At 46.0% G+C, this 21,305-nt stretch overlaps 1 protein-coding gene across 3 annotated transcripts in view; it reads left to right on the forward strand.

Moving 5' to 3' along the window:
- Positions 1-461: 461 nt before the first annotated feature.
- The window catches only part of LOC144828296 (C-type lectin domain family 2 member L-like), a 92,210-nt gene continuing 71,366 nt past the window's right edge, over positions 462-21,305 (forward strand). For 2 of the 3 annotated variants that reach the window (XR_013610418.1, XM_078686379.1), the window contains exons 1-3: positions 462-584; positions 6,411-6,569; positions 8,818-8,901. Coding sequence is in view for 2 of the 3 variants with exons in the window: in XM_078686379.1 (XP_078542505.1) it covers positions 8,864-8,901 (38 nt within the window). In the remaining variant the exon portion in view is untranslated. The remainder of the gene's footprint in view (positions 585-6,410; positions 6,570-8,817; positions 8,902-21,305) is intronic. The other variant, XM_078686377.1, reaches the window with a different exon arrangement.

A 21,305-nucleotide genomic window follows, 5' to 3' on the forward strand; every position in this document is an offset into this window, starting at 1 on the left:
TGGAAGGCAGACCCACACCAATGGTGCCAGGTCTAACAAAATATTTATCCAATTCTAAATGAAGTAGACACAATACTTACCTGATTACAAGGAGATCCTATGTATTGTTTAAGTTTAGTCTCTACAAGTCTTCTAGACTGTGGGGGTGATAAGAAACCTCAAAGGGTAAAAGTAAAAAGTTGTGATCAGATCTATGCTTACAGTATAGACTCCTAGGAGACAAAGGCGTTAAAAGCGGTATGCAAGCCTTGTGACCTAGGGAACAGAAGACCCTTGAAAAGATGAGTGCAAGCCTTAAGGCACCAGAGTATAACTAACAGACCCTTGGTGTAAAAAGTTGTATTGTGCAATCAAATGTTGCACAATACTTTGACATAGAATTATGAAAAAGAAGGTCTATATTCTCACAGTTAACAAATCCCCTTCTGAACAACTAACAATCAGGTGTTGTTCTTCACCCACAGAAAAGTTATTGTTGTTGTTGTAAGGAGGAGAAAACAAATGAAAACTCTTTGAAATCAATCAAGAAAGAAATTAAAGAAGAAAACATGGATTCATCCTGGATAGCAACAAAATCTATTGAGGTAGGATTGTAACCAGTATTGTGGTGCAAAGGAAAAGTGTAAACTGCAAATAAGCCTACGAAACCTACATTAAAACTAATACTGTGCCAATCTTTTATCAGGGTGACGTTGAGGGCCTTGAGTGACTAGCCAAAAACAACTCCAGACCTGACTGTCAGGAAAGAAATTAAGTTTCACTTTTCTCATTCCCAACCTCCTGTTTCACAACAGCAGCTCACAGGTTATGCCTTTGGGGGGAGTTATTGTAAAACTAAGGTTACGTTGGATGCATCATCGCTCTTGCCAGTACCAAGATAGACAGTTTAGTGCTCTGAAAGTCTTATAGGAGAATTAGCCCACATATTCATTAGGCCTTAACGACATGGAATACACGTCCCTGGTCAATTTGATGACTTTCCACATTTGGATTCCCAGTCTAATACTCCTATTAGAATTTAGGGTCTAGCTATTCTGATAGAGACACGTTAGTGATAGATTCCTTACCGTAGAATATCCCAAGGCGTCAGACTGGATCCGGAAAGTTTTCGCTAGCAGTACCTCTGAGCGTCAGTAGGTGGCGTCGTGCGGCTCCGCTTCCATCGCTGGCATCGTCAGCGCCAGCGCCAAAATGACGTCACGGAAACTACTTAGGCACCACCCAAGCGCGAGGACGTCAGTTCTTTCTTTTTCCGCGCCAGTAAGCGCAGATCCGGTTAGAGCACGTACTTTAGTCACTTTTTGACTATTCTTTTGAGACTTTTGTCTCCTGTCAGTCTACTCTGGTGCACGTAGGGATGCCTGGTTTTAAGTCTTGTGGGGCTTGCCATCGCAATATGTCGGTGGCGGACCCCCACAACGTCTGCCCTAACTGCCTGGAGTGTGACCACGACTCTCAGTCCTGTATGGAGTGTCTGGACATGGCCCCGAAGGCCTTGAGGGAGCAGCGCCGGAAGCTTCTTGAGGCCACTCTTCTCAGCGTCATTCACTGTCCAGGGGCCGCTCCAGAGCACGCTCGCAGGGCCACCATCATCGCTCCTCGGGCTAAAGGTCTTCACCCTCAGATTCGGGTAAGAGCGGACACAAAAAAGTCTAAGAAGTGTTGTCGCTCTCCAACGTCCCCCGGACGGTACCCGGATGCGGTCGAGGGGGACAGTGGTTTTGCCCCTGCGGCTCCTTCGGAGCCCGTGAGTCCCGTGGCTTACCCACCTTATCTGGGTCCGTCGGAGACTCCCACACAGGTGCAAGAATTTCTTGCTACCATGGATCTCCTGTTTAGGCCTCGGGCTCCTGCCGATGCACCTTTGGGGCCTGAGGTCCCGTGTCAGGATCCTGTCGAACTGTCGGCACCGCCAGCAGCTCCGGCTCCGGCGCCACAAGATCCTGCGCCACTGGCTCCAGCCACGGTGCCACAAGGTCCCACGCTTCCGGCCCAGAGCCACCCTTGGCTCCGCCTCTGGCGCCACAGTGGGTGCCATATGTTCCGCCGCTGCCCAGGTTTCAGGACACTTTTCTCCCTACCTGGGATCCACATTGGGACACAGCGCCGAATCTGCCCTGTCTGGCGCCGTTCCCGGCACGTTTGTTTATTCTCCGGTCTATACCCTGCCTCCGCAGTCTGTACCACATACAGTGGAGGTGGAGGATGACTGGGAGGGGTCCGAGAACCCTCTTGCTCGTCAGTGTGACTCTGAGCAGGACTAGGCGGATGAGTTGGAGGAGGCCGGTGGCTTTGATGTCTCCTCTGACCTGGGGTTTGCCTTTTCCCCGCCTACCATGAAGGAGGGAGCCTCTTACACAGTGGTGCTCAGTCGGGCAGCTGAGGTCTTCAACCTTGATCTCCCTACGGTGGCCCTAAAAACTAACCTCCTCACTGAGGTGCCCAAGATGGCGTCCACTTCGTCAGAGCCCCTGCTGCCCTTTAATGATGCCCTCACTGACGTCTTACTGGGCACTTGGTCGCAGTCAGTCACGGGAGCCCCTGTGGATAAGAAGGTCGCCAGGCCTCATCGCCCGGCATCGGGTAACTGTGCCTTTCCGACCACTCATCCTACAGCTGAGAGCCTGGTCATCCAAACTTCCACGTCCCAGAGTGCCTTTCCCACGGCTCCGCTAGATAAGGACTCTAAGAAGCTGAAGCAGTTCGGCAATCGGTTGTTCTCTTCGGCCAGCTGAGGGCTGCGGTCGGTGAACACCACATGCCTATTGGGCCGCTATTCCCTCGCGGTGTGGGATACATTTGCACAGGTGTTGCCTCAGTGTCCTGAGGAGGTCCAAGGTGTGCTGTCCCAAGATGTTGCCGAAGGTAAAGATGCGGCTCAGTTCGCCATTTGGTGTGGTTTGGACACCGCGGACTCACTAGGTAGGGTGATTTCTATGACTGTGGTGCTTCGTTGCCACGCCTGGTTGAGATCTAACGGGTTCTTGCCAGAAGTCCACAGCTCACTCATGGATATGCCCTTTGATGGCACTCTCCTGTTTGGCGATAAAGCTGGAGCATTTTAAGGACTCTCGGGCTACGGCCAAGTCCTTGGGTCTCTCCACCACGAACCCGGCCACATCTACCTTTCATCCCTTTCGCGGCTACGGAAGGGGCGCCCCTGTCTGCTAGTTCAGTCAGAAGCCTGCGCAGCACCAAACTCAGCGCGGCCTTGGAGGCCGCTGTGGCAGCACAGGGGGCCAGTCCACCTCTGCTCCCGCAGCATCCGCCTCAAAGCCTTCCTATTCTGAGCTTAGGGGCGCACCCCACGCCTGTGGGCAGCAGGATTCGACATTACCTTCCCCAATGGCTTTCTGTCACTTCCGAAAAGTGGGTGCTGCAACTCGACCTGAGGGGTTTCTCCCTCCCCTTCAAGTCTACCCTCCCCCCCCCCACCCCCCAGCCATGCCACCTCAGTTCCACCGCATGTCGGGGGATCACTTTGCGCTTCTCCAACAGGAAGTTATGACCCTCTTGGCCAAGCGGGCCATCAAGCACGTTCCTGGGCCAGAAGTAGGACGTGGTTGTTATTCCCACTACTTTGTGGTCCCCAAGAAAGACAAAGGGGGCTTGCTCCCCATCTTGGACCTCAGGAACGTCAATCGTTTCAAGTTCAAGATGTTGACTCTGGCTCAGGTCTTGGCTGCTCTCGACCCTGAAGACTGGATGGTAGTGTTGGACTTGCAGGGCGCATATTCTCACATCCCCGTCCTTACGGACCACCGGCGTAACCTACGGTTCACAGTAGGCCAGGACCATTTTCAGTTTGCCGTGCTCCCCTTCGGTCTTACCAGCGCCCCTCGGGTGTTCACGAAAGTGATGGCGGTGATCATGGCTCACCTGCGCAGGTCAGGGGTGTCAGTCTTCCCCTACCTCGACGACTGGTTGTTGAAGGCGGGCTCGCCCCAAGCAGTTGTCACCCACCTTCAGACTATGGCCGACCTCCCGCATTTGCTGGGGTTCTCCATCAACGTGCCGAAGTCGCACCTGAGCCCCTCTCAGAAGCTCCCCTTTATCGGAGCGGTTCTGGATTCAACGCTGTTTTGGGTTTATCCTCCCGAGCAGCGAGTCCGGGATATTCAGGCTATGATTCTGATCTTTCAGCCTCTATCCCGGGTTTCAATCAGGATGACCCTCCGGCTCCTGGGCCTGATGGCCTCCTGCATCCTGCTAGTGCAACATGCCAGATGGCATACGTGGGCTCTGCAGTGGGACCTGAAGTTCCAGAGGGCACAGCATCAGGGCAACCTGCCCAATCATGTCTTGATCTCGGAGGGCACTGCACGACAATTGCAGTGGTGGCTCACGAATCACGATTGGGTCAATGGCAGATCCCTCTCCCTTCCTCAACTGGAGCACACAGTGGTCATGGATGCGTCCCTCCTGGGATGGGGAGGCCACTTGGGAGAGGCGGAGATCAGGGCCCTCTGGTCTCCGGCGGAGTCCCGGCTCCATATCAACCTTTTGGAGCTTCGGGCAATCCGACTTGCACTGAAAGCATTCCTTCCCCCTGTCCGGGGAAGTGTGGTACAGGTCTTCACGAACAACACCACCGCCGTGTGGTATTGCAACAAACAGGGCGGGTGGGGTCCTGGACCCTATGTCAGGAATCTCTGCGCCTCTGGACATGGCTGGAACATCAATGCATTACCTTGGTGGTTCAACACTTGGCAGATTCTCTGAACACCAGAGCGGACGAACTCAGCCGCCGGTGCTTGATGGATCACAAATGGCGTCTGAACTCGAACATGGCGCAAGGTGTCTTACAGCAGTGGGAAGAGCCTTGGTTAGCTCTATTCGCCACCGAAGAGAACGCGTAATGTCATCAGTTCTGCGCGTTGGAATTTCCAAGGCGGCACTCTCTCGGCGACGCTTTTCGTCGCGAGTGGAGTTGCGGTCTATTGTACGCCTTCCTGCCTATACCTTTTCTGTCCAGAATGCTGAAGAAGATCAGGCGCGACCGGGCCCAAGTCATTCTTGTGGCTCCGGATTGGGCACGAAGATACTGGTATCCCGAGCTACTCAACATGGCGATCGATCCCCTGATCCGACTGCCTCTTCGGGAGGATCTTCTGTCGCAGCAGCATTGGACGGTCCTCCACCGAACCTGTCCAGCCTCCACCTCCATGCGTGGAGATTGAGCGGCGACAAATGACAGCCTTCGATCTTCCTCCCGAAGTCTGTGATATCATTCTGGCAGCCAGGCGTCCCTCCACTAAAACGGTATAGGCCTGCAGGTGGAACAAGTTTGTAGCATGGTGCACACCTAAGGCTGTGGATCCCTTTCTACCCCTCTTGACGAGGTCCTTCTGTTCCTTCTTTCTTTGGCCCAGCAGGGTTCTGCTCTGGGCACTATCAAAGGTTATCTTTCGGCCATCTCCGCCCTTGTACGGCTTCCAGATCAGCCTTCTCTTTTTCAGTCCCTTGTTGTTAACCCTTTTCTGCAAGGCATTATGCACACATTTCCTCCTGTGCCGTTCATCATGCCTCAATGGGACTTAAACCATGTCTTGACATATCTGATGTGCGCTCCCTTTAAGCCCCTTCATAACTGTCCTTTGCGTATTCTTACTCTCAAGACGGCTTTCCTGGTAGCTTATCACCTATGCTAGAAGAGTGAGTGAGCTCCAGGCTCTTTCTTCTAAACCTTCTTTCCTTTCTGTTCATCCGGACAAGGTGGTTTTAAGGACCCGTCCTTTCTTCTTGCCAAAGGTTGTCACGCCTTCCACATCGGGCAGACAATCACTTTGCCCACCTTCTTTCCACCTCCGCATCCTTCAAAAGAGGAGGAGATGCTCCACCGTCTGGACCCAAAACGTGCGCTCTCGTTCTATCTGAAGTGCACACTACAGTTCCGGGTGGATGACCAGCTCTTTGTTGGCTACGTTGGCGCCAAAAAAGGTCAGGCCATGCACAAATGGACCATCTCTCGGTGGGTCATTCTCTGCATCAAAGCCTGTTACTCTTTGGCTAAATAGGAGCCTCCTATGGGCTGCGTGCCCATTCTACCATCTTGTTGTTTTAACAAAACGTGCAGCTGTTGTTATTGCAATAAGAAAACTTTTTTTTTTAAAGAAGCACACAATGTTTCAGTGTTTAAATATGATTTGCGTTCTGTATTTACTCCCAGACCTCACCTTCTCTGGAGTATTTCATGTTTTTATATTGCAGTGATGATGCTGCTGATGCAAACACACTGGGTATCTCCTCCTTTGTGATCTGTGGTCATTGGGTTCCTCTAGAGTGTGACAAACCTCTCAAAAGGTGGCTGAGCCTCTGGTCATTGAGACGATGGAGGGTAATGGAGATGTGTTGGAGCTGTGTTCTCCTCTCACTGCTCTGCTTTCTTTCTTTATGTTCTTCTCCTGCAGGATGGAGTCCTCCTCTCCCTCTGGTTCATGCTCCACAGATCGGTCGTCACGCGCCCCACTCCTTCAGCTCCTGCTGCAAGAAAGTGAACTGAAGGACTCTAAAGTGAGAGAGCAGCATGAAGGGCAGGAACAGCCCATCCGCAGCAAACAGGCACTGAGGTGAAGCAATGCATGGTTCTTTATTTCAAACATGAGATTGTATGAGTCAGTAATTGAAAAGTCATTTATGTAAGAGAACACGTTACAACATATGGGAAGCAGCATTTGCAAAGCAAAGATTTTTTTAAAATGCTGATGCCTTTATTTGTTGTGTCCTCCATTTATGTTAAACAATTGACTTCATTTACAGTGTGCCTTAGGTCCTGTGGGCATAATTTGTTTATCCCTTTATTACAAATTGACAGTAACATATACCCAAGGGAAACATCATTCTCACTGACATGTTTACTAAACCCAGTTCCTTTTAGGCATTTTGTGGAATGTTACATCAGGCTTTAAATATTCCCCAGTGCATTTTCTCAATGTTTGTGTCCCATGTGCCCATCAATGTAATTGTGCCTCCTGTTCCATTCTCCCTAAGACTTCTAACACCACCCCAGGCAGGATGTGGATCCTGTCACTATCTGCTGCCACCCAGTATTGTGTGCCAGTACTGCTTGTGTATTTGGCTTTTTCTTTTTCTTTTTTTATTTTTTATTTCCACAGTTATACCAAGTGACAGTATCTATGATATTCATTCAAATCAAATACAATTACAGACAAGAAATAGAAATATCAATTCAGAGATTTCTTAACATTGGGACGTAAAATGATAATTAACACATTACTCCTCCATATGATCTTTGATGACACTCCAAATTAACATACCTAATCGTTTTTTTCTAACCTCCTTCAGTGCGTACAAACTCCATTCCATTTCATATATGTTATACAACTTGGCTCTCCAAAATTTAAATGTAGGTGCCTTTGGTTGAAGCCATTCAGTTGCGATACATAAAGGCGCTACAGTCATGGCCAGAAATATGAAATATTTATACTTACATAATACATTATCATTTGGCAGATTTTGCCCCCATCCTAACAACATAAGCGCGGGAGAGATCCTAAACGGATTATGTAGAACATTAGTAATAATCAACTTGGGGCAATTAAAAAATATATGCAGAATATCTGCGTCCGCCCAGCCACAGCGGAAGCATTTACCATCATATTGTGTGCCCCAAGTTGCCATCTGTTTTGGAGTATAATATAACCTAAACACTGTCTTATATACTTGAGGCTTTAAATTAGCTGACAAGCATACCTCTTCAGCCATCAATATAGTATTTTGAATATCAATTTCTGATTCTCCTAACTGATTCTTCCAATACATGTTATATTTGTGCATATCATCAATTCTATACTCCATCAAGATCTGATATAGCGTACCAATCCTTTTCCTAAGGCGAATACTCTTCACTAGTTTATTGGGGGTGGGTTTGATTTCCTTCTTTAAACAAAAATCCCGCATTTGAAGATATTTAAGAAAGGAGGATTGGGGCAACTTATATTTAGCAGCTAAATTTCCATAAGTAGCGAATATCGCACCAGTTTCATATAAGTCCCCAATTTTACCTAAACCTTTCTTTGACCACTCTTTTGCCGTCCTATCCCAAAACACAGAGGGATGCAATTTATCAGCGCAAAAGGGGGTATAATATGTGATTCTCCCAAGCTTTATAAGATTCCGAACCCTTCTCCATACTTTAAAAGCCGAGTCTAGTACCTTAAAGCGTGTATGTTTTTTAATAGTTCCCCTCCAGCTCCTTTAATAAACATCCCTTTGCGTACTCCCCTAATAACAAAAAAAATATCGATGGAGCTTCCGCTTCTTCCTCAATAGGCTCCCCTGTCACCATAAATCTCATTCTTTGCAGAAAACATACATAATAATGAAGTACAAAATCCGGTATCCCTCGCCCTCCCCGTTCCTCTGGTAACGTCAACAATTTCATTGCACGTCTAATTTTCCCCGGAGCCCAAAGAAATTTCGAGCATAAAGACTGAAGTTGTTGTATATATTTCAATGGAAATTCCAGTGGGACACTACGAAATAAGTACAGTATCTTGGCTAAAACGTTCATTTTAATGTTGTTCCCCCTACCGATTATAGATAGCTGCAGCCGCCCCCACCTCTCAAGTGATTGCTTTATTTGTTGATTTATCTCTTGCCGATTAATATCAATTATCTCTTGCATTTGGGTTTTGATTTTTATACCTAAATATGTTACTTCAGTGGTTGCCCTTGGGTCATTAAATTGTATATTATCTGTGCATAACACTTGGGTCTTCACTGAATTTAGCTTATAGCCGGAGATTGCTCCAAAATCACTGGCTAATTGCTCAATCTCTGTTATTGCCCCCACAGGATCAACTGTAGTTACGGCAATATCGTCAGCATAGGCAAATACTGAATGTGCAATATTTTTAACCATGAATGGTTTGATATGAGGTGAGTTTAACAAATTAGTATTAAAAGGATTTATAAATAAAGCAAAAAGCAATGGGGATGGGGAGTTTGGGAGTTGGGGAGAGGGTGGGGGGGTAGTTGAGTTGGGGGGTGGCAGAGAATCTTGATTGCCCCGCTACTTTGTATGTTTATATTGCAGAAAAATGTCATTCACTGATAATGATGTACTGCTTACTGTGACAGGCCCCCTGGATGTCAGGGCCCTGTGCTGTGTTCCGTATATGACAATAAAAATGTGTTTTCAAAAAAAAAAAAGCAATGGGGAGCAGGGGCACCCTTGTCGTGTCCCTCTAGTTATTAAAATCTTTTCAGATCTCATACCCATCGCCACTATTCTTGCATTTGGTGACTTGTATAAAACCTGAATTGTAGTCAGAAAATCCTTTCCAAATCCCATCTTTATCATCACATCCCATAAATATTGCCACTCCACACGATCGAACGCCTTCTGAGCGTCGAGCAATATAAGCGCCAGATCTCTTTTTTTCTGCTTCTGCTATATCAAATAAGGTAATAACCTTATTGATATGTGTAACCGTGCCTCTATTTGGGATAAACCCATGTTGATTTATTGAGACAAGCGGTGTAATTACTTTAGATAAACGGTTCGCAATCATTTTGGAATATATCTTGCTGTCACAATTAAGCAAGGATATTGGACTGTAAGATCCAGGTGATTCAGGAGGTTTCCCTTTTTTGATAAACACCACAATTGAGGCCTCATTCCAAGTATACGGGGCTTTCCCCATTTGTGCTATTCTAAAGATCTCCAGCATGATATTTTTCAATCTGGGCCTGCCGCCTTTCCATTCGGTATATTTTTTACTGCCACCTCCAATTCTTCCATGGAAAAGGGACTGTCTAAAAATTCTTTCTCACTTACTCTTAATTTGTTAACAATACCATCTTCCCATGCAGAGCCAGATTCTAAATTCGGCTGGTGAGTATTGAGTTCCGCGTAGAACTGCTGAAAAATATCGAGTATTTTCCCTGGTTCCTCATGAACCATACCGTTCTGATCTTGTAACTTGGGAATTAAACGGGAGGTCTCCTTCATTTTTAATGTCAATGCTGTAGATCGACCGATAGACTCCCCATATTCATGAGTATGTCTTCTATTTACTAAATATTTCCGCGCGCTATTTCATCACTCCATACCCCAGTTATATTAGCCCGGCACCGTGCAACTTTTCCCTCAGCCTCAGAAACATTCAATAAGTTATCCCTCTTACCGATTTCCTTAATCAAATCTTCTTCCGCAATCCTTAAAGAGATATAAAGATCTCGCATTTGAGAGCGTAGTTTATTTTGATGATAAAGCCCATAGCTCAGCGTCTCCCCTCTAAAACAGGCCTTGAATGTATCCCATATTATCTCAATGCTGGCCGAATTCGCCTTATCATTGATAAATTCTGGTATCCATTTAAGCATATAAGCTCTATACTGTTCATCTAAACACAACTTTCTATCGTACGTGAAACTCAGAGATCGATTTGTCTCTTTTACTATTGGACATTCAATTAAAATTGGGGAGTGGTCCGATGATACTCTAGGGAATAACTGTATCTTTGTCCCAGAATGGATAGATGTAGAAATTAAAAAATAATCCAAACGAACAAATTTCTTGTGTGGAGATGAATAATAAGTATATCCTGGAAGTGTCGGGTGATTTTTACTCCAGATATCTATCAAGCAGTGATCTGTAACCAAGTTATATAAGGCTTTAAAAACACGTGGTTTACGACCGTTATAATTCTCCAGACCAGCAGCTAACTCCCTAGTGCTTAAATTGATATTAAAATCCTCGGGGGCGTGGCCAAGACGGCGAGCATGGCGGACGTGGCTTGAGCGAGCTCCGTCCCGCCGCCAGCAATCCTTCCCATTATCCTGCGTCGCCCCGACCTATCTCTGCCCTAAAGTGGGTGGCTGTCCGCGGACACAGGTGGAGACGGTTCGACAGCAATTTGGGTGTCCTGGAGGCATGATTTCTGCCGCCTTCGGCAGCACAGAGCAGAGACGGCGGTGAGGCCTACGTTGGGCGCCGGAGCCGGGGCCTAGATTTGTGGGCGCCCCGCCCGGAAGTGAGGCGACGCCGGACCGGTTGGGGTGTGGAGCGCCGCCCCGCCCGCGCGACCTGTGGGGGCAACGGCGGAGCATAGCCATCCTCGAGTGCAGCCTGGGGACCGGCGAGTGAGCGGCATTAGCGGCCTCCCGGCGATGGAACCGGCGCCTGGACTTCATCTGTGCGGTAAGGGGGAGCCGCGTGGTGTGCGGCCTGGTGGGGGAGGGGACGCTCCTGCGGAGGTGCTTGGCCCCGATCGGCGGCCGATTCGGACCGCGGGGTTTGTGGACCTCGGAGCGCAGGGAGACGGCTGTCCTCCGATCTCTCGCTACTCCCCACCATAACCACCCCCCCCCCCACCCCACCTCCTTTCATCGATCCTGCACCAGCCCTCTGTGCCCTGGGCGCCCGTGGGGCACAACCCATCCTTCGGCGGTCGGGCCGGACCGCGGTGGGGGACACTGGCCAGTTACGATAGCCCTCGCGTGCACCTGTGGATTGCTGGCGGACGCCTTTGCCGAGTGCCACGAGGGGGGGCCAGAGCTGCCTTCAGCGTCTCCCGGGACAGTGGGCACAGCCCCATTCGGATATCCTGGCGGTGTGGGACGCCTCCTGTGGCACAGTGCGTCGGGCCTGCTGAGGGTGCTACTCATTGAACACTACAGGTCTGGTTGGGGCTGTCTCTGTACCCCGCCCTCCCCAGCTGACAGGCGTGGGCCCCACGAGCGCAATGACTAGAGGAGGCAACAGCGGAAGCTCTTCCAAGCAGGGCCCGATGGACAAATTTGCGGGGCAAGTGGGGGTGCGGGGGCCTCGGGAGGACAGCAGAGCTCGGGACCGGATAATGCGGCGCTAATTGCAGCCATCACGCAATCTAGAGATATGCTGGATGCGAAGATCGGTGCGGTCGGAGCTGATGTTACCCTGCTCCGACAGGACTTGCGCAACGCTTTCGCCCGTATCACGGAAACTGAGACCAGGATTACGGAGGTAGAGGACGACGTAGTGATCCTCAAGAAGAAGGTAGCCGCCATGGAGGGAATCCAAAAGGGCCTGGCACTGCGGGTGGAGGACGCGGAAGGACGGGCCAGAAGGAATAACTTGCACTTTGTGGGCTTTCCGGAGGACTGTGAGAAAGGGAACATGGAGGCCTTCTTGATTCAGTGGCTAGAGGGGTGGCTTCCTCCGGAATCCCTCTCGCGCTGCTTCATCATCGAGCGGGCACACCGGGCCCTGATTCCGAAGCCGCCCACCTGGGCTCGTCCCCGGGCCGTGATAGCCAAACTGCTCAACTATCACGACAGGGACACCATCCTACGTCAAGCTCGCGCCAAGGACCCCCTCATGTTTGAAAACCACAAAATCCTGATTTTCCCGGATTACACCAGACTGGTCCAGCAGCAAAGACAATCCTTCACGGCAGCGAAAGCACGCCTTCGTGAGTTGAAAATCCCGTATGCCCTGCTCTACCCGGCCCGTTTGCGGGTGGTGTTTCAATCTCTGGGAGGTGCTGGGCTGGGAGCTCCCCCGCTCACCGAAGTTGGGCCTTCTCCATGTCATGGAACAGGTGGGGGGGAATTTGTACAAGCGGCATTTGCTCCTCTTGGGCCTCATAGTGGACAAGAGGGATATAGCCAGGGCCTGGAAGGCTCCTAGAGCCCCACTGCTGGAGGTGTGGAAACGAGGTTTAGACTTTAACATGGGACTAGAACGTCCGATATTTGAGGCAAGGGCGTGTCCTGCAAAACATTATAAGATCTGGAAGAAATGGGCTGACTACAGAGGCTTTCTACTGGACCCCCCGGAGCCTCGGGTCACCGACGCAGATCGCGTTCTTACTGACTTTGGGTGACTTGGCTCACATGCAGCGTGTACGATTGCTAGGTTCCTCTAGATGGACAATGCAGACACCGTGCGGGTGGAGGGAGGGTACCGGGTGGGTTAGTGGTGGGTGGGACCTGGGGGATTATTAGCTGACTGTATTTGAATGTGATGTTTTCTCTGTGCCCACTGCCTCTCTGCTTCTTAGGGAGCGGTGGATTAATTCTATTATGCTGTCAACTGCCAAAACCTAATAAAATTTTGTTCTGAAAAAAAAAAAATTCCTCACACAGGATTAAAGGAGATCTCCAATTCGCAAGTTCAATATTCAACCATTCTAAGACTTCCCCCTCATCCATATTAGATCCATAAATTGAGCATATTGGGAATTGACCACCCACAGACTTTAATTCCGATATTGCCCATCTACCCCACTTGTCCGTCAAACTGCGAACTAAAGTACAAGAGCGTGGTTTAGCGAGAATCATTACCCCTCTAGTCATGTTGGTTTGTTGAGAAGCGGTAATTAAGGTATATCCTAAGTCTGCTATAAGCATCCGTTTATCCCACGGGTAAATGTGTCTCTTGTAGACAAAGGATATCTGGTTGAATAAAGCGTATTTCAGAGGCTATTCTCTTCCTTTTATTAATATTATTGAGGCCAGATACATTAAAAGAGCAAATTTTAATATTTCGGGACATGAGATATTGATTTCCACCCCCTTCGACCAATGTTAATTCTAATGGAAATAATGTGTCCTAACTTAATTACAGACCTGGAATTACTAGCTCTGTACCAAAAATATATCTTCTTTTCGTTTTTGTCACCTGATACAAGCGTGGTTTCCCCCCCCCATTAACCCATGTACCCACCACCTATCCCCCCACTTACCCCCCCACACCCCCTCCAGGATCCCGCCACCCCTCCACCCCCACCCCCCTTTACCGAGGCTGTTGGACTCGCGGTCCTGTTGATGGTAGCGAGCTTCCTGCCCGCCTGTCGTTTTCCCCCAGGTCTAAACACAAGATCATTCTACATATTCATCTTAGCTTTCGGTTTGTTTGTTTTTTCTTTTTTTCCCCCATCAAACCCCAATACTCAGACAGCATAAAAAAATCATAATAAGCTAAGAGAGAAAAAAAAAACTGTAAATACTAAAGTGGCCATAGTGTCATTCACTTAGCAAATTTTCATACAAATAGGTGATCCAGTTTAACCCGATTTGACAAGTCTAAAAGTCTAAGAGTCCTTTATAAACTGCAAATATTCCTTTGCGGCCGCAACATTAGTGAAGAACCGAGTATTCTCTTTGTGAATCACCTTAAGTTTAGCCGGGTTCATAATATAGGCTTGTGCACCCTTTGTTTGAAATTGATTTCCAGCTGTCTTAGCTGCCAGCGAGTATCCATTGTATATTTACTGTAGTCTGGTGTTGCAAAAAAAGTAAACCCTTCACCCATGCTTTTACTGTTTGGTCGAGTGTGCATATATATATCTTCACTGGCACGAAAACTGTCAAAGGCCACAAGAAAAGTTCTGGGTTTGGTGGCATTTTGCCCAGATCGAAGTTGGATATTGAACGGATATCTATGGGCGCGCTCAATCTCTTGCTCCCAGTCCCATTTATTCAGATCCGGGAATGCCTTCTGGAACAGTTCCACTATAAACTTACGTGAATCCTGCCCTTTTTTACCTTCAGGGATTTGCATTAGTCTTAAATTATTGCGCGAGCGCGGTTTTCAAAATCGGCCATTTTCCATAGTAAATCCTCTTTATTAGCACTTAAAGTTTCAGTGACCACTTTCTGTTTTACCAGTTCGTCCTCAATATTAGATACTCTGGTTTTAACCTCAGTAAATCTTTCCCCGAAGTCAGACTGTAACTTTGCCAGTCTCCGGATAGAACTTTGAAGCTTTTAACAAGAATTTTGAATTTTATGGCTTTCTTGCTCAGTTTTGTCCATATGGCTCAGAATTGTATGATATATTGTGGCTAAAGTAATGTTATCCGTCAGGCCTTCTTGATACCCTCCGACGGCCCCCTCTGTCATAGACACATCCCCTTCACCCCTCACGGTGATCGGGCTATCTTCTGTGTATTCACCAACTTCATCATCATCAGCCTCACTCTCAACTTCCTCCATACGCATTTGCTTAGAGTACTGTGTGACCAAGTCTTCACATGATGAGGCTGAGTTTTCTGACACAGAGTAAAAATCCTCTGATTCTGCCTCATTAGCAGCAACTGTATCCAACTTTGCAGCCAAGCCTTTTTCTACAGTGATTAAGCCATCAGGAGGATCTATAGCGTTATTCTCCAATAATCCAGAGCTAAACTCACCATCTATCATAGTGGGACCAATGCTTTCATTTACGGATGAAATACCAAGTGGCGAGATAGCATTTTGTGGCGCACCTATTGATACATGCTCTTGTGACTTGTCGTTCAGCATTACCTCCTTTAATACAGACGTGGTGGGTTCTCCCGTATAGTTTTTCGATTGTGATACTAATTGTGAACTGCGCGCCGCTTCCTTTCGTTTTTTTTCCTCTTCCGCCAAAAACAGGGTATAAATCGTTTGTTTAACTGTGCCAGGAATTTCAGAAACTGCCCCTGCCCCGTTTTTTTTGTTGCAGAGCCCCACTCGAGTCTTTCTCACCTCCACATGCAGTCACGGTAGTATTTGCCTCCTGGTCTCGTTTTTTGCGTGTGCCTTTCGGGGACATAACGTCAAACTCCTGTGACTCCGCTCTCCACACAATCTCCAGTGAGGCGGCGTTCACAGCGTTCACAGCGAAGCCAAGCTGCAGCACCTGTGTGAGTTACCGCCCACCGGGCTCGGCGGAGTCTCGCCAACGCTGTAACCACTTCCAGCATCGGCGTTCTCCTCCTCGTCGCACTTTGCAATATTCTCCAAACTCCGCTGGAAAGGTAAAAAGCTACTCGCGTTCCTTTCCGTTCCAAGTTCCAAGTTTATATCGCTGCGCCAAAAACACCAGCGTTCTCAAAATGTATCTCGCACCGCCGACAGCTATCCCGGACCATAGACCTGTGGGTCAGCGAGAGAGATGAGCTCACACGTCCAACACGTCCAGTCGTGCGGGCGCCATCTTGCCTCTTGCTCTGTATTTGGCTTTTTCAATACTTTTTAAATTGCTTTTCATTAAACATTGGCAAAGCCAAAATGTTCTGATATGTCTTCTCATGTGCATGCTCATGTTAATGCCTCGCTATGGCATGGGGGTTAACACAATCCTGTACTTGGATAGTTCTCCACTAATTAATCTTTTGTAGATTCTCCTGGTTCAATCTTCCCTGTCATTGAGGTGAGAGTTCCACAGTAATTAAAAATAAGTAGTGTAAAAGCATTGCATTGAAAAGAAGAACTAAACCAAAGTGACATTAGTAACCAATTCACATCATTTTAGAAAAGAATCAAACTCCACCCAATCAGAGAACAGCTTTTGCCCCTACCATCCGCGCAAGGGCCATCATACCTCAGATGTCTAACTATACATAAATACTGCTATACTTTTACTACAAAAACCCTTTCAGACAGGGAGGCTAGACTACTTTTGTTTTGCAGAAAAATCCAGTGAAACTCTAGTTTCTGTTGAGGTAGAAGAGGAAATGGCATCACCTTTCAAAAAGACTCTCAAGAGTAAGACAGGAGGAATAAAAAGGGTCTTCTGAAGAGCCATCAAAGTACAAAAGGGTAAAGAAAAAAAAAACGGCCTGACACGACACCCCTGGTTGTGAGGGATCCTTCACCATCTGAATCTGTCAAGAAAGCTACGATCATATCAGAGCCTTTAACTCCTTCTCTTCATGATTCTGGTTCTTTGAGACCGAAAAAGAGTCTATGGAGCCTCCATCGATGAAATTCACATTGACAAAACCCTCACCTAAACCCTCAAGGGTGACAGTAACAACTGCTTCCTTAACAGTGATGACTACAAACATTACATCTATGACTTTATTGGTATCGACAACAGCGCTTAGGGGTCCTCTTGGATTCCCGACTTTCTCGGCAACTCTTGCTAAAGAAAAATTCTACAAGGATTAAATTGGCTATCAACAGGCTCGGCCTCCTAGCAACACATTTGAGCCACACGAATGTAGAGGCAATGATTATTTTTTTCCTGGCAAAATGTGTTTTAATACCTTGTTATGGGTGCAAAATCTAGGTCTATGTTCCTGCTTCCCAGCTCCGGGTTGTTGAGAATTCCAAAGTTCCATCGAGTACCCCCTCAGAGACTCTACACGAGGAAGTGGGCCTGGGGTGTATAACTGATTTGACTGGTCTTCATTACTTGTTATTTTGGTTGTCCATCTGGTTGAAAGAGGATCTGTCTCTCAATAGGCTCATTTTACGAGTGTTTGGGCTTGGATGGTATGCTGAGCATTCTCTATCTTGCCTTTGTCAGCCACATTTTCAGTCCTTTGGGCCTTCTGATCACCAACCCAGAACGTATAGTAAGGAGGGGTATCTTATGGTTAAAACAGGCTTTTAGTGACTGGGCGGCTGCCGACCGTGAGGCCGTGGCCCTCCACAAGCATGCTATGCACCATTTGTCATGGTGAAAGCAGTTCCTGGTCTTGAGTCGTATGTCTAATTTTCATTGCAGGTTGCTAACCTACTTTAGAATTAACCTGGCCTTTAGACTATTGCTGCCCAAACGATTTTGGTTTAAAATTCCAGACCTTTCTGCAAGTATTTGTGACGATACCTCCCTGACTCCTTTGTATCGTCATGCTATGCCCAAGGCTTCGCCATGAATTCATCCGTCCACTCCTTTGGCCCATGATTTTTAATCAAGTGAGACTTGCTTTTCTCCAATTGTTAAAATCTCCCACTATTTGTTTTTATCTGACCCTCTTTTTATCTGGTGTTATGCAGAGGCTGGAGTTTTAGCGGGTGCCTTCAACTGGGTTGGTCATTTTTAGCTTGTTTTATGCTGTGATTTTTTTAAATGTCTTAACTTTCCATAGCATCTAATTTGTCATCTGCTATACATTCATGTTTTATTAGCAGTGGAGGTGATTTTATGGGTACAGAGCTAGAATATCAATGTAGAAATATCGATCTACAGTAATGTTGAGGTAAAAATATTGTGGATCAGAAATATCGATAGAAGAAATATTGTGGACAAGAATATCGATTTTAGGTAAGTAACATCGATTGCAAAAATATCGAAGTGTTAAATATTGTTTACAAAAATATAGTCGCTAGAAATATCAATTTATTATTAATGTTTTGTATTTTAGTATTTTGTATGAGAATTGTTTGGATTTTTATTATATTTGTTAAAATTTTAGTCGTTCATATATTTTTTTAATGGAATTTTGCGTTTTTAGTTCTGTAGTGGGTTGTGGGTTTAGAGAGGAATAGGGTGGGAAGTAATTTAATTATATAGATTTTATTTATTATTTATAGTAGTTAATATTTTTTTTTAATTGAATTTTGAGTTTTTAGTTCCGTTGTGGGTTTATAGGGGAATAGGGTGGGAAGTAATTTAGTTCTATGAAATGTATTCAATAATTTAATTGTATTCGTAATTGTATAATTGTGATATTATAGGGTTAAATGAGTAAATAAATGTATTAATAATTGTTTGGTAATTAGTTGTTAATTTAAATTAATTAATTATTAATGATGGGAATTGTTTAATTAATTTTAGGTGTGTGTTGTGGTGTTTCTAAGTGTAAATGGTGGGAAGTAATTATTTGTTCATTAATTTACATTAATTAATTTTAGCTGTGTGCTGTGAATATTTTAGTGTTAAACAATGCATAAGTAATTAATATGTATTATCTTTTTTAATAATATATTTACATTTCAATATCAATTATGTAAATAATGTAAATAAAATGTAGTAAAAATGCTGATGTTTTTTTTTATTGGTGTGGCATCCAGCACTTTCCCTATTGTTGCACTCACTGAGTGGGAATAGTAATTTTTACCCCTCCGCTATCCAACACTTTCCCTGCTTTTGCACTCACTGGAGTGGGAATACTAATTTTTACCCCTCCGCTATCCAACACTTTCCCTGCTTTTGCACGCACTTCTGTGGGAATAGTAATTTGTACCCCTCCGCTATCCAACACTTTCCCTGCTGTTGCACTCACTGGAGTGGGAATAGTAATGTTTACCCCTCCGCTATCCAACACTTTCGTTGCCTTTTCACTCACTGGAATGGGAATAGTAACTTTTACCCCTCCGCTATCCAACACTTTCCCTGCTTTTGCACTCACTGGAGTGGTAATAGTAATTTTTACCCCTCCAATATCCATCACTTACCCTGCTTTCCCTCTCACTGAATTGGGAATAGTCATTTTTACCCCTCAGCTATCCAAAATGTTCCCTATTGTTGAATTTATTGCGTTGCGAAATCTATGTTATGTATTTATATTTCTTTTAATAGTTTAATGTGTTAATTATTATAGAATGATTTATTTTATTTTAAATGATTGATATATGTACATATTTCATTTTTATATAATTTAAAACGTTTATGAATTAAATAAAGATAATAGTTAATAAAATGTATTTAAGTAAATATATGTATATGTACACATTTTTGTGTGTTTATATATTTTTTAATTAAGTTTATTTGTTATATTTAGTTAAAATATTCAGTAAATGTAATCTAATTTATTAAAAATTGTAATATTATTTAAGTTATAAATAATTATTACGTTGATATTTTCATCATCTATATTTTTTACTTCGATATTTTTGTATCGATATTATTGTACTTACCTGTAAAAGCATAGGGAGTTGATATTTTTGTGTTCGATATTTTTACATCTATATTTTTGATATCTATATTTTTTACACAATATTTAATCAGGGAACCAATTTTTTGATGAGTTGTGTCAAGGAATATAAAAAGCACAAAACATGTTGCAAACAACATCCGAATTGCAAACCTATTTTAAACATAGGGACACTTCATCGATTGCACCATCGATGACAACAAAAGGCCTGATTCCTACAGGACTAGACTAGGCATCATGAAGCACGGGTTCTCCACTACCCCTGTGCGCTTACTAGAAGCGGGTGGAACTGATGAGGGTGAAGATGGGGACTATGGCATTTTGGAGTGGTATGCAGCCCTCCTCAATTGGATGTTAAAGGGCAAGCAATGAATGAGGATGGTGATGATGATACCACCTAGGTGAAAGGAGATGTTTCCTTTACAGGCAAACCTCAGTCAAGATCTAGGTCCATTGAATCATTCCAGCAGCAATATGCTTAAGATGACTCTTGTAAAGACCAACATGAGCAGGTACTAATGCTGCCGGGTCTGATAACACTTGTAACAGATTGCTGTCAATTGTCGAAGGATTGTGATAAAAGATTCCTGGAGGCGGATAATCCACCTACAACCCTCTGGTTCATCGAACTACACCATCTCGAAGTTCCTCTCTTCTGATGTTTCAGGGAAACTAGAAGTAGGAGAAATTCCTTATGATCAGCAGTCTGTTATGAGAGATGAATCAAATGATAATATAGCTCCACTCACTGCTCCTCCGGCACCTGCTGCTGTTAGCACTCCTAATGACAGCCTAGGGGTGTCCACACCCTCTTGAAAAGAGGATCAGAAAGCTTTGATCTCTCAATGAAACAGACAGATTGCTTCATTTATGACTTTATGACTTTACAGAAAAGCCTTGGAAGGTTGTGAGGTCAATACCAATTGTAGATTACTTATGGAAATAGAAACTCAAATTAAGGAACTTCCCTGCTACAGTGGCAGCAGTCATTCCTCACCTTGAGAAGAAGTATGAAGCTCCAGAGAACTCAATCAGCTTGCCTCATCGGTTATCCAAAGCCAGCTTCTGGGTCATGTAGGCAGCACAAAGGCATTTGAGGAACTATACCACCCCTTGTTCCACAACTTCATAAAGGGAGGGTAGGTGTCTAGGCAATATCAGGAAAGGATTCCAGCTATGGTGGCTTGAGGCATCAAGATTGCGGGTGCACTTTAAGAGTGCTCCGGACCCCTCTGTCATCCGCCTCCACTTGTAGCAGAACTTGGCGCCATCCAGATTAGCAAGGGGCTGCAGCATCCTTCGTAGCTTCTCCAGTCAAACAGAATCCTCCATCTTCGACTAATGGATCTGCGACCCCCCCCAACTACCCCGCTGATTGATTGATTGATGTATTTGGTGTATGGACTCCTACATTCTGAGCGGTGGGCGGCTGCGGCCCACAAGATGGTGGCCCGACCGGATGCCGAGTGATCCAGTCGAAGCTGGGGGCAGGCGCGGTGGAATATGGGAGGAGTGGCTGTAGTATGAGGGCATGAGCAGGTCCCCCCGGAGGACTGACATCAATGGTGGCCACATCAAGCAGCGGCCACAGGTGGGTGTTTGTGGTCCCACTGGGCGAGCCTGCGAGGGCCTTCTGCACCGTTTATACAAAATGGTGATACCACTGCGCTTCCTCAACCACCTAACAAATTTTCCCCACCCGATTCCTCACCAAAAAGTTCG

The sequence above is a fragment of the Lissotriton helveticus genome, chromosome 4_1 (assembly GCF_964261635.1).
Source record: "Lissotriton helveticus chromosome 4_1, aLisHel1.1, whole genome shotgun sequence".
NCBI classification, from domain to species: domain Eukaryota; kingdom Metazoa; phylum Chordata; class Amphibia; order Caudata; family Salamandridae; genus Lissotriton; species Lissotriton helveticus.